The sequence below is a fragment of the Sturnus vulgaris genome, chromosome 1 (genome assembly GCF_052056855.1).
Source record: "Sturnus vulgaris isolate bStuVul1 chromosome 1, bStuVul1.hap1, whole genome shotgun sequence".
In the NCBI taxonomy this organism is placed as follows: Eukaryota; Metazoa; Chordata; class Aves; order Passeriformes; family Sturnidae; genus Sturnus; species Sturnus vulgaris.
This window is the reverse complement of record NC_142243.1, coordinates 136,875,672-136,889,726: the sequence shown is the minus strand read 5'-3', so window position 1 is coordinate 136,889,726 and position 14,055 is coordinate 136,875,672. Positions and strand designations below refer to the sequence as shown.

The following is a 14,055-nucleotide window of genomic DNA, read 5'->3' as shown; positions in this document are numbered from 1 at the left end:
CTCACCAACTTAGTTTTGTATACCTTTAACAAAGTTATTTTTCCTATTATGATATATGTGACTACTACTTTCTAAGAGACAAGGGCTTAAAACTTATTTATTCAAAATATTGATGAAGTTTCATGATAAAAAATTGTCTTCAATACCAGAAGATGCTAATTTGGAAGTATATCTTAATCAGAAAGATGACTCAAACATTCCAGCAGGGATAAAGTGTATTAATCAAGACATATTTCATTCTTATAAGTAAAGACACCATGCAAATTCCCTCTGACTTGCAATATATCCAACTCAATTCTTATTATGAAACAAACAAAATTAATGTTTCAGAATTTCAATCTCTCATCTCTTTCAAACTGAAGAAACTTTGGGACAAATTTCTCCAATACATAACATTTTTATTTCATTTCTTTATCTCATAATTATTCCTTGTCTGGTTCAGAACAAGAAAGTAGGATCCAAAAAAGCAGCTTTCAGAGGCTAGCTTTGCCTCCCTAATGCAAAGCACATGCTGAAGTGAAGCCAAGGACCTGAAATACCTCCAGCTTCTGCTTCAAACCTTTTATTTCAGGGTGATGTTAAAATTATGCCATTACCTCCAAAACTCATCTCAGATGTCACAGTTTTCAGGAGTCAATATTATATTCATTTATTCCTTTCTCAGAACCCTGCAAATCATTTGAGGCTCAATACCCATTTTTCTTGAACCGTTTTGAAACACAGTAGTTTCTATGAGTAAACATCCATTCTGCCTTTATAGTGCAAAATCAAGAGTATATTCCTGAGAAATGCAGAGGGATGATGGGTCCATAGTTAGCAACTGGTAGGGCAATCCTATCACACCTGACAGGAAAGGAGTTAGGCAACTGCAGTACTCCTCCCTTCCATTCTCCCAGCTTAGCCACACCTACACAGCCAAACATCCCAATATTATTTGTGCTATTCTGTCCATCTGTAAGATGTGATATTAGAGGTTTTAAAAAGTCTGTTTTCCCTTTTAGCTCTTTTTCTACCCATAATCATACTATACCCAAAAGAGCAAAACAGAAAGAAATAATGAAGAAATGCCCAACACCACCAGAAGTAGTCTTCATTCCACTGCTTCAGTAAATAAATAACTGTGGCAGGAACAGCAGCAAAATTCAATTAAGGAAGAAAGCGAAGACATAGCTTTTTTTCTGATATGGAAAGTTTTGCTTTTCAAAGCCCCCTGTTTCTATAATGCAGTATAATTACTGTTCCTGACCTGGTAAAGGGGTAGTGCCATTAGTAGGCAGATTGTAGCATAAATGTGCATGTGATTACTAACCCAAAGGAAAAAAGCTAAAAAAGTAGAGTATAAAGAAGGTGAGGGCTACATGAGTGCTGTTAACCATTACTGTGTGCAGTTTAGGACCCACAATATAAGAAAGATTAAGCTCTTAGCATCCAAAGCAGGGGGTCACAAAGATAGTGAAGGGCCTTGAGGCAAAGCCAGGAGACCGAGGGCAGACCTGATTGCAGTTACAGCTTCCTCATGAGAGGAAGAGGAGGGGCAGACACTGATCCCTGCTCTGTGGTCCCAGTGACAGGATCTGAGGCAATGGCCTGAAGTTGTGTCAGGGGAGGTTTAGGTTGGATATTTCAAAAGGGTTTTTCACCCAGAGGGTGGTTGGGCACTGGAACCGCTCCCCAGGGAAGTGGTCACAGCATCAGCCTGACAGAGTTCAGGAAGCGTTTGGACAATGCTCTTGGGCACAGGGTGTGACTCCTGGGGATGGTGCTGAGCAGGGCCAGGAGCTGGAATTTTATGATCCCTGTAGGTCCCTTCAACTCAGCTTATTTTGTGATTTTTTGAATATACTTGGTAATGAGCAAAGAAGGACCAGTGAAGACTCTCACCGGGAGCTTTTGACTACATGGGTGGGAAAAATTAAATATTTATGCATATGAGTTCTGACCAACTACAGGAAACAGTCTGAGGTATTGACTTTGCTGCACACCAATACAAAAAACTAACTCCCAGCTGAGGCAGGATGGAGCAGGTTTGCTTAGCACTCATGCCAATTTTATCAGTGACAGCACCCTGAAGAAGAGCAGAATGGATACATGGGGCTCGTTATTGCTGTAGTCACCACAGCCCAATCTATCCTCAAATATACCTGTTATCTACTGAAGGGTCAAGACTAGCAACCTTGATTTCTGGATGTTGGAAAATGTGTTTCCATAAAATACTGGGCTCTTGTCATTGAACAAATCTCTTAAATGTTTCAACTATTCAATATCATAGTCATTTTTAATACCGTGATCTCTGCTTTTTCTTTTTCCAGAAAAAGAAGATAATACCCACATCTTACTGGGCTGTTCTGAGAAATGACAAGAATCATCTGAATTATTCAAGAATAGAAAGAGATTTTTTTACATGTTCTCTTCAAAAAGTTGTACTTGGTAACTAAATTATTCCTTAGATTTCTGTTGCTCGCAGCCAGGTGAGGAAAAAAAAAATCAAGCTTTAAAGCATATTTAATCATTTCCAAATTTAGGATTATTTAAATTTCTGAATTTAACATACTAGCTGAATTGAGACAAATTATCCACCTCTGATCCATCCTCTTTTTTCTTCCTGGTGGGAGGTTAGGATCATATGCCAGCTAGGATTTTATTGCCATCATCAGATAACAGCAGTTGATGCACAATAAGAATAGAGAGAAACCTGTTATGGCTGCAAATATCCACAGCTCTGTGAGATTCATGGAGGAAGCATATGTCACCTTATTAAATCTGCAGCAACTGAGGTGGAAGTAACAGAAGGTATCTCTCTCCAGAGCTGGAAGAGATGGGAAAAGAAATGATTCTCTAAGGAAATCTCTTAATTTTTTCTCTCTGAAAATATCTGTAACAGAATGTTACAGGGATGGTTTTTCCTAGAAAATTGGGAGTTAAAAACAAACCCAAAACCCAACAGCTGCCAAGATGGGGTGGAATATAGAACTTCCTCTGAGAAAGAAATAGATTTGGGGTAAGTTAGTATGTTCAGTTGCTTCCTCCAAAGGAAATAGAAACATGAGAAGAAGATGAGAAAAACCATGCTATTTGTCCCAATTTGTCCCAAAGAAGCTAATCAAGGGTCAAAGGATAAATGGAGTTAGATACTTGCAGCTCTAAGAGGACATAAGGGTGCTCTGTGAGGAAAATTTGGCAAAGGTGCAGAAAAAACCAAATACACAGGGTTTCTCTCTGCCTTTTCTATACAAATTGCTGTCCCAGCTGCCAGTCTTCCCTTTGTATTTAGAGAAGTTCACATATATATAGATATATATGCACACAGGGTTTTGCCTGACTATGGCTTATAGCTCTAATTCTAGGAAGAGAATAAGTTAGAGGATTATTTGACATGGACAACTTTCCTACAGTAATACAGAGATCTAGGACTAGAAATAGCTTCATTTTGGAATTCTGATTGTGTCTGAGGCAAGATACAGTTAAGAACAAGGGGAGGAAATAGCTTTGCTATGTCTTTAATACATTAAGGAAAAATTACATGGTAGTAATACAAATACATGTATTTACCAACACTGTGTATTTTTATTTGAGAAAGCACATCAGCTACAAATTTGAGGAATATACTTAAAACAGGATTCTATGAATCTAGTATGGAGGTAAAAATGAGCAGATGTGAAAATCCCAACAAACTAAATTTTTAAAGATAGACAAGTTAGTTTTGAAAAGGGAGGAGAGGCAGTTTCAATTACAATATTCAGCAGTATTTCATCACAGAATATGGTCAATATACTGTCAGTTCTAACACCATTTTGGTGGTTTTCTTCTTGGCTCTTAGACTAGTAGTATTTGAAAATGCAACATTATTTTAGAATATTAGCAAACCTCTTGCTATGTTGAACCAATATAGTCAGGAAAAAAAAACCCTCAAATCTATTCCAAGAAATATTCTGACAATTTTTCCCCAATAAGGAAGAGAAAATTATCTTTCTCCTTCAATGTCAAAGTAATGATTATTAACACCATAAAAAATAACAATTGTCTGTGACAGTAATTCTTGACATCATTTGATGGCTTCATTATAAGATGGAACTTTGGTAAACAGCTACTAGATATATTGAGGAAACAAAACAGAAAATTAAGTAATGAAAAGAAAACATGTTTCTGCTAAAATGATACTTTCAGTGTAAATGTCCAGTTTTGCCAACTAGCTAATTTATTTTGGCATTTTAGTAATTTTTTTAAAATCAGTTTGCTTATATAAAAGATGCTTATCGAGGGATTTCAAAAGTGAAAACTCTTAAGTCTTCAAAAATTCTGGAGTTTAATTTAATGAAAGAAAATACAATTTTTTTTTTTTTTAACTAGATGTGTCTAATTTCAAAATGAGACAATTCCAAAGTCTCTGTTGCATACAGAATTTGGTGAACAATCTTTGTACTGGTTTTAGGCTCAATATGTTAGTTATCTTATGCCCCTGTGTGGCCAACCTAGACAGTAAACTCACTTTCACAGAACAGTAAAAAATCCTAACAATATATCATGTGAGAAACCAAGTTTAGGCAAATTGACCACTTTGCATTTTCTGAGAAAAGCTTCTAATACAAACTGCAATAGCAAAACTGGATTGATAGTCCTCTGTACACTTTGTATTAATTTTAGTCACAAAAGATGCTCGCCATTGTGCAGTGTTAATCTGAATGCTGCCCAAAGCAATTGTGACTTCTCAAAGCATCTTGCTACAAACAGAGCATCCAACAGCACAGTATTTGTACACTAAACACTAAATGAAGAATGGCAATCTTAAAATCCAGCTTACTTAATTAGCAAAGGTTAAAAAATATTTTAAAACTTTGATTGTCTTTTGTCATTTGAACAAAAAGTATGTCACTGAAAGTAATCAGACAAATTTCAGACTGCAAGAAAAACAAACCTCCTTTAGATGTTGCTGTAAAATTTGGATGTAATATAAGCACAAAGTGTTTTCATAAAAGGTCTCTTGATTTCTTTTCTGGACACATGAAAAATTTATTCCATAAACTAGCTATTTGCCAAATGTTCAAAATGCAAAACAATTCTAATAATTTTTCAATAAAAAATAACTTATTACCCAGGAGATAGCACCACAACCCCCAACACAAGTGAAGCACAATTTTGAGGTAAAATGATAGTTCTTACTGCTTCAGCTGGCTGGAGCTGGTAATGTCAGACAGAGCTGAGCAGGAGCAGGAGGGAGGCCCGGCAAACCAGCTCCCTCTTTCACACTCCCAATGGCATCTTACAGCAAAGTGCTGCCCTGCAGCTGGCAAAAGAGAACTCAGCAGCAATATTCCTCCATTGGAGCTGCTGGGAAGGGATAGCTAAGGCCATTTAAGTGCTAAAATCAATCTAACTCATAAGGAGCTTAACATCATTTGGGTCCTCTCACATCAGCTACTGCAAAGCCAAAACTATGCAAATAAAAATCCAACTCATGCAAAGATTTTATGGGAAATGATAAAAAACAGTTTAATGTATGTTCCTGTCAGTGCTTAGCATAGCCTTAGAAAGCAAAGCCCAAGTTCCCTATCCTTCCTTCAACAAAATCTCAGCATATCTAAACTTCCTGAAGAACAAGAACTCTAAGAACAGATGATATGAAACTTAGGAGGAATGTATATTCAGTTAAAATTATCTGTATACTACCTCCCTTCCTATGACTTTGTTTTACAATTCATTATCTACTCTACAATTAGTATGCTTTAACCTGTTTTCTTCACATTATCACTTTGTGGCAGTAGCAGTTAATCACTCTGTGTGTAACGTCAGCTGTTATCTTTCTGGACTCTGACTTGTACTTTTTAGATGTAAAAACAGAAAAAAACAAATTCAAAAGAGAAAGGATCATCAAAGGACAAAATATATAACTTTGAAGACTAAAGAGATAGACCACATTATACCTCATCAAAGCAGACTCTTACATGCTGGAGGTACACCACAGTTCTGAAGCATAAACTCTTAATGCATGAAAAATTAATTTTTAGCAACTGCCTTACATTTATTGTGCAAAGCTTTAAGTGAAAAATCTACCTAGATTATGTACTACATTCATTTAATTAAAAAAAAATAGAGCAGATTTTTTTAAATCAGTAAGACAATCAAAGGACTACCCTCTGAAATAAATGCTAGTGAAATTTTGTAGTGATTAATAGATTACTCCTTCAAAGATCATTTATCAAGATCAGATTTAAAATATGAATAGTTATTCAGAAGAGGGAATCTTTTACTCAAAAGCCTTAAAATACTTTCAGCTAACTTTCATATCAGAAAGCAGAGAAAGCATGACTTAGTCTCTCACAATTACTGCTGCATATTGTTTAAAAATTACACACATTTTCTTGGGGCCAAAAGCATTGATACCTAGAAAAACACAACATTGCTCTTTATAAATACAGAAATATTCTCATCCTAAGTAAAACAGCCCATAAGAGGCTCCATTTCCTAACTACCCTTTCTTGTTTGCCAGTCTTCTAGAATAAATATGCTCCTAATCTAAGGCACAGCAAATGAATAAAATAACTCTGTCGTTTGCTTTGATACTATATGCAGCTTTTGCCCAAGTCTCACAAGCAAAATAAGCACTGAAAAGCACCATGCACATGTATTTGTAAGAGGGGAAAAAAAAAAAAAAGGCAAAAAGCATGCACCTTGATCTACAAAAAGCATGTACTCTGATCTGCAAAAGCAGATCCAGGGAATCAGGACTGGGATGGTGGCTGATTAGAACAGTTGCTAAGGGCTTTGCTGGTTGCTGCAGGCCTGAAACTATGCACTTGGAAATATGCACAGCTTTACAATTGCAGCTGATAACACAGAAATTATTGCTGCGTTTTGTAGAGCTTCAAATATTCCACAGTATACCAAAGAGATATAAGAAAAATCTCATTGAATACAGATTTCATATATGTCTAAAAATACCTTAATTCAAAACAGTGATTATGATTGCTAAAACCATCTACATAATTTTACATACTTAATTAGAAATTCATAACCAAGACAACAAAACTTGAGAACAGCAACATTAAATAAATATGAAAATATTTTAAAAGGAATTATCAGCAGTAAGGGAGAGAATCCTTACAACAAAATTATAGCAATTTTCTGAAGTATAAAGTGCAAATGTCCCTGCATTTAAGAAATAATACCCCATGTAAAAGAGATTTCTTCCACAGAGACGAAGATTAAAATGCTGGATATAGTCTCTGCCTATTACTTCCACCCTTTTTCCAGAATGTTTCCATCAGTGCACTATCTTTATGAAAAAATTGCAGGATTTTTTTTCTTCCTGACCTGCACTTCCACTCTCGTAGATAAAGTTATTAATATTTTTTATGTTTAATATTTAATAGCAATATGAAAAAGTTCTAAACATCGGTACCATAATATGTTTACTGAATAAAGGCACAAATGTGGCATTTTTAATTCATTTTACCCCTCCAAAAATTCTAAGAAACCAATTCAAAAACTGTCTCACACCAATAAACAACAACTTCACCCTATCATTTCTATTTACCATAAAACAATAGCTATTCACAAAAGGATACTCTACAGAGCTGACTGACCTGCTGCAAAGCACCCACTAATCAGCTATAATTTGGCCAGTTAAAAACATCACTGAAAAGCATCACATGCAGGATCTAAATCTTCCAAAAATAAGGAACTGCATTCTATTTTGCAAAAGGTATGCAGGACTACTAATTTGCATCTTCCAATAAATTATGTATGGTTAAACAGACATGCCTGAGCATTTAATCTTTTCACTGCCATATCCACACAGAAATCATTTTCTCTGACAAATTTGTTTATGAATATTTAATATGCTTTAAGGATTACAGCTAATAATGCTAGCTTCTAATGGCAGCTAATGTACTTGAAAGATACATAACCATCTTAAATATTTTATTCTATCTTTGCTGGCTTTATTTCTGCAGATGGAGTTCTCATGTAAATCCTTACATAAAACATAACACTAACAGACTCACTGCTACCATAAAAATATTAATATCTAGTAGTGCAGTTATAAAAGTACCCCACTGAAAAGCATGCAGATCGATTGCCATCAGCATAAAAATAGAAATGATAAAGCAAAAATATTTCATTTCTACTTACCTAGTGTTGTTCAACGTTTGTCCAAAAAGATCATTTTGTAAAATATTTGGAGGGGATGAGAAAACCCCATGAAAATGAGATAAAACAGAATTGCAGACCTGGCGCAGTGTTTCAAATTGCATTTTCTCCCTTTCTTTCCCTTCTATTTTTCTTCACCACCTGTCTTAAAAGTCATCTATTTTGTACACACCGTCAAATACAAATATGCCAATCAAGTTCCATATTTCTCCTGATCTCTGTAAAAACTGTGCCTAAATGAGCAGGGGCTGATAGTTAATTGTACAGTCATTATTCTTCTAATTCAGTCGTAGAAGATTTAGTACCCGAGCGGCTTTCTCCTGACTGTAGCAAGAATTCTAAACAGCAGTAAGCTTTTTGGGCATTCCCAGCTGAAGTGTGAAGCTGAGCTGCTTTCATGTACTCTACTCATATTTCTCTAAGCCTATTAAAAACACGCAGTGAATAGATGCTGTCGTCAGGAGTTTCAGCACATCTGGCTGCCAGCAATAAAATCTCAGAAGTAAAAAAAAGGAGGACAAGGCATCCTCACACTGTTACTACTGTCTAAGAGGAGGAGGATTTCTGCATCTTCCCCTCCTCCTTCCCTCCCCTGTAAAAATGACTAATATCCGTGACCATGTATGTAGAATTCTTAATTTTTTTAATGTAAAGGCAGTTCTAAAGGACAGAAAGACCACTCTAAAAATATTCTGCGCATAATAAACAATATGTAGCACTGAGACTGTAACAATAGATCTTTTGTCTCAGATCTGAAAAGCTATACTGTATCTGAGATAACAGGTTTTTAGTGCAAACATTTAAATGTAGTATCAATTCATGACTGAACTAAACAGTATACATTCTATACATAACCACTCTGCCAGAGACTGCACATGCAGCATCAAGGCAATGATTTCCCATGCAAACTTGAACAATTATTAAAAGGAATGGCTGCATTATATATAAGCACTGCATTTCAAAATGAAACGCCTTCAGTGTGTTTTAAAAGTTTATTGCACTGAATCAGCCATGATAGAACCGAGAAAAATCAATCACTTCTTAGGGTGCTCCAAACCCATCTACTTCCAGGAAAACCCACTATTTTAGGAGCTGTGTACTGGTACACATAAGTATCAGATATCAAAGAGCAAGAAGCAGAATCAGTCATCTAACAGAACAGAGTGAGATTTTGCAGTATAGCATGCTCTGTGAATACCATGAAATGTACAGAAAATAAGTATCCTTGACTAAAAAGCATTTTTTCCTTGCTTTCAATGCTTTTGCCAGAGGATGACATTACATAAAAGTACAGAAAATTTTATCACTGTCAAATTAAAATATAATAATTAAAAATGTTTTCTTTATAAGATCTCTTTTTCTATCTACAGCTTTTAACATCTTAGCACTAATTACAAAATCTCCAAATAAACAAACATAAAATGAGGTTCATTATTAAAGCCCTTCCACTGAAAGCAATTTGAATCTCAGATGATGTGGGAATAAGCATCTTTCCAGCTTATTCAAGTGTGTTGATGTGCTCAGAAGGAAGAAACCATCCAGGCTTCTTTGGCCAGAAGGATGGCAGCTACAACACAGATTTTAAAAGAAAAAAAAAGAAATGGGAACAAATTCATCTCCTGGCCTTCACAAAAAAGATATATATGGAACACCCCACTACCACCCCGTAAAATATTTTTTTTTAAAAAAATCATGAAAATATCTGCTAATAAATCTGTTTGCAAAACTCATGTGGAAACCCTACAAACTACCCAAAATAGTTTTTAATACCTGTTTTTCTGTCCATAGTAGACTGTGCATTATGGAAGCATTTGAGCAATGTACTACAGTTTTTGATTAAAGTAATAGGCTCTATATCTGTCAAAGCTGGCAACTTTTGGGATCCTGAAGTAGGAACTGATGAGTATTCGTGGCTATCTTGCTATAATAAAATGAAAAAGTAATACTTGGTAGTGACCTTGTCTATATTACAGAGAATTCTTGTTTGGAATGCAAGAAAATACAACTTTAGATTCATTCCATAAAAAAAGAAAACAAAATCTCTTATCTGCTCCAAGAAACAGTCGTCTTGTCCCAAAAGTACAAGTCATTCTGATCAGTGTAATATGCACCACTTAACAGTTCAGAGGCAATGTCGGCCATGGAGTAGGTACAAGACCAGTATTCTATCACATATTTCAAGTATATTACCCTTTTTTTGGTGCCTTATGAACGGGCATCACAATCAAAATGCTCCTGTAGTTGCAACTAAGTTCTGAACATTTGACATTCATCTTTCTAGGTCTTCATTCTCAGATATTTAAAATGGAAGTTAGGGCATACACTCTTTTTTCTTCTTTCTTGTCTTTTTTTTTAAGATTGTCCTAAAATTACTGCCAAAAGACACATTTTAAATTAATTTTTTAATTTTATTTTGGAGTAAGGAATAAAGACTACTCTGCAGGTACTCATGCATGTAAAATGTTTCATCGGGAAAAAATTAAAGTAAAAGAATACATTTAAAGGCAAATACTTGATAATTGTTGCTAGAAGAAAATTCAGCTATAATGAAATGGGGTTTGTGCAAATACATATTTTTTTCATCTGGAATTTTAATCAAAATTTATTGTGCTGTCGACTTAAAATATTATTTTTTATTTAAAAAAATTAATGGAACAGAAGAAAACAGAATTGCCTTTCTTTCCTGACCCTTCTAACACACTCCAAGAGACTCTTTAACCAATAAACAATTGTTTCCTGTATTTATTATGTGGCCTAGAGTAGTGTATTGACCCTATAAAGTGAACTTCCTACATCTCTTTTTAGGTACTTCCACCTTTTCCAAAATGTCATCATTCATCTGAGAAGAACTGAGGAAGTAAGGAGACCTGACAAGAAGAGGCTGAAGGGAATGAAGGGAATGGAGTGAAGGAGCATGAGCAGAGGAGGCTCTGCCCAATGAGGTGCCCGTCCTTAGAGAACCAGAATGAAACTGACTGTCACAAGAAGTCAGTAGAACCACACAAAAACTATTTTCTGTACATTGATATTGTTTGAGAACAAAATGGTACAGGTAGTGTTTACCTTATTTCTATACTGTTACAGATCTTCAGATGTGTCACTGTTTCTTATATTAAAAAATTCCCCTTGGGAAGGGCAGTGATTTAGCGTAATTTCTAAGGTTCAGGAAATTATACCCTCTTCACATAAGAATGTTGGAGAAGACAGGGATTCGTTTTCTATCCATTTGGTATTTAACTTGAGATCTCCTTTTCTGTTCTTCAGGGCTCTCTCTCTATGCTCCCCAATATCCATATCAGAAGAAAAAGAGATCCTATATGCACAGGTTTCTTTTTTTAGAACACCCCAAATTGTGTACTTGATAAGCACCAGGTAAGGTAAGCACTGCTCAAGTACTTCTGTTTCCATCATTTCCTATCCTTTGAGGGTCTCATTAAAATAACTGACAGTGACCTTTATTATGGTACTTGGTGTATTTATGCTTGCAAATATATATATGTACATGCTTTTGCTATTTATGGTTTAATAATAACATATTTCATTTCTGTACCAGTTTTATCAAGGACTTCATGGAAATGAAGACCAAGCACTTTAAAGGTATTGCAGAGAAAGAGCAAAATGAGTACTAGACAGTCTGAACCTGACATGGTTGACAGCCTATTTCAAAATGAAAAGAAAAGCCTGAGAAAGCATCATTGGATCCATTAAGCCAAACTACACTGAGGTCCATACTGATACCTTTCTTTGTAGCCAAACTGAATCTTAAGAAGAGTCCACCAAGTACAAGTTTTTAAGAAGAAACGTTATCTAGAAAGCTTCCAAATATGAGCATTTTCAAATTTACATATAATATTTATATTTCAAACATAAGATTAAACTTCCTTGAATTGATTCTAGATTTCATAAAAGTAAATCTATTCTACAAAGAAGTTGATAATATGTATAAATGTTATCTTAAACATTACTTACATGCATCACTTATTATAGGCATATAAAAAAGATTTCACAGGATGTTGTAGTTTAAACAAGGTAGAGTCACACAAACTTATTAAAGTTATACATTACAGCTTATAAGACAAAGATTCTTGTGTGATAAAAGATACTATCAAGAACAATTTTGGATTCAATTCCATTCTAATCTACTGGATAGTATGTAAGTATAGTTTGATGGAAAGGCTGAAGAAAATTGCAGAGCTGAGTCACTTGGAGTTTGGGGATTAAAGAGGGATCTTTTAAATGTGCAGAAAGTCGAATGTCTACTGTTTTTTCCATCTAGATACTACATAAAATTTTGCAGTTATTAGCACATAAATACCTGTATTACACCACCATCACTCTCCAATATGCCCTTATCAAAGCATTTTGTTAAATACTCATGATTAAAAATTTTTTACTGACATTCATTTTAACAACGGTAGCCTTGGACATTAGATAGCATCGTATTATTACTGTTTATAAGACTACTTCTTTTGGGTCAGCAAACTGAAGCTCCAAGGTAGGACATGATTTTAAGGACTATTGGAAATTCCATTCAAAGATGGGCTTTTCACTTCACTACTGCAAGGGAAATGCAAGCAGACTTTCTTATGGGATAAAGCACACACCCATTTGTATTTCAGCACATCAATGTTCAAACGTTCAGTATCACAAGAGAAGTTTAACAACTAATGCAAAATCTACAACTGTAAATTTAAACACATAATGGCCATAGTCATAGAAGCCAGTATTCTGAATACCTACAATAGGAAATAATAAAGAAAGGGATACTGATAAAACCCAAAAGAATAAAAGTACCTAAATCCAGGCTACAGGGAAGCATCAGTCTCTGTCCAAGAATTGTAAAAATGAATCTTCTTGTTCTGCTGGCGCCTCAGCAGTCGTTCAAAATGCACCATTCTTCTTATTACTGTTAGTTGGGCAGTTAGAACAGTGTTAGGAAGCATGGAAAACTGAGTCCCAGGTTTCTCTGCTGGCTTCCTAAAATATGCCCACAAAGTCCCTATCAACATCCCCCTGGTTATTCCTAAGGGAATTAGTCTTTGCTGTTGACACTGTTCTCTCTCCCGTAAAATAATTAAATATTGAAAGATCTATTTAATTCACTGAGTTAAACATTAACCAAGAATGGAAAAGTGATACTGATTTTAATCCTTGGTAGTCAGGTCACAGATCTACAATGGAAGATACTGAAATTCCAGCTAAGAGACCAAACTTCATTACAGAAAATATCCACTACCAAACTATAGTAATGCAAAAGAAAGTCAATTCATCCTCATCTTACACCACAAATTTTTTGGTTTATTTCCTTGTGTTTTATTCTCAGTATCTTCACATTTCTTTTTTGAGGCATTCTATTTATTTAATTATTTTCAGTGTCCTTCTTCATATTTCTCTCATGTAGCCACTTAAATTAATCTATACTCTCCCTTTAGTACAAGTTACACTTTTTAGGCCAATAGATGAGACTTAGAAATCTGGACGGTCTGTTTTATCCCTTTTGTCCTCCATATTAACATCTATCATCATGACTAATATGCTTCAGGAGATTGGGTAATTTCATAGGGCATAAGTATTTTTATAGTTAAATTCCAGCAATCTCTGTGAAAATTTGTAACATCACAGGAGGAGAAAGACACAAGTCAGTATGCAGAGAAAAAGAGTGAGTAGAACTGAGACCCATTAACTCATTGACTTTCACATTGACAGTCAGAGTATGGTCAGCAAATAGCCACAACACTACCATCTGAACTTGGACAAAATTATCAAAAGTGATAAGAAAAAAATTAAGTTATTGTGACCCTCCACCACACCACACCACAGAATAATTAGGATAGAAATATGCAAGATACCATTATAGGCTGTACTGATTCTGGATCTTGTGGAACAGCCTCCCAGGTGTATTTAATTCCC

The 14,055-nt window shown here is 35.1% G+C and overlaps 1 protein-coding gene across 50 annotated transcripts in view; it reads right to left on the bottom strand.

Annotated features, from left to right (window-relative positions):
• The window catches only part of RIMS2 (regulating synaptic membrane exocytosis 2), a 447,523-nt gene that overhangs the window by 304,114 nt on the left and 129,354 nt on the right, over window positions 1–14,055 (bottom strand). For 2 of the 50 annotated variants that reach the window (XM_088178004.1, XM_088178007.1), the window contains exon 1: window positions 8,128–8,681. The exons of 44 other annotated variants lie outside the window; for them this stretch is intronic. In XM_088178004.1, the coding sequence (XP_088034130.1) occupies window positions 8,128–8,249 (122 nt within the window). In that variant the 5' untranslated portion in view covers window positions 8,250–8,681. Of the gene's footprint in view, window positions 1–8,127; window positions 8,687–14,055 lie in introns of those variants that run through there. 4 more of the 50 variants (XM_088177960.1, XM_088177965.1, XM_088177989.1 and 1 more) reach the window with 4 other exon arrangements.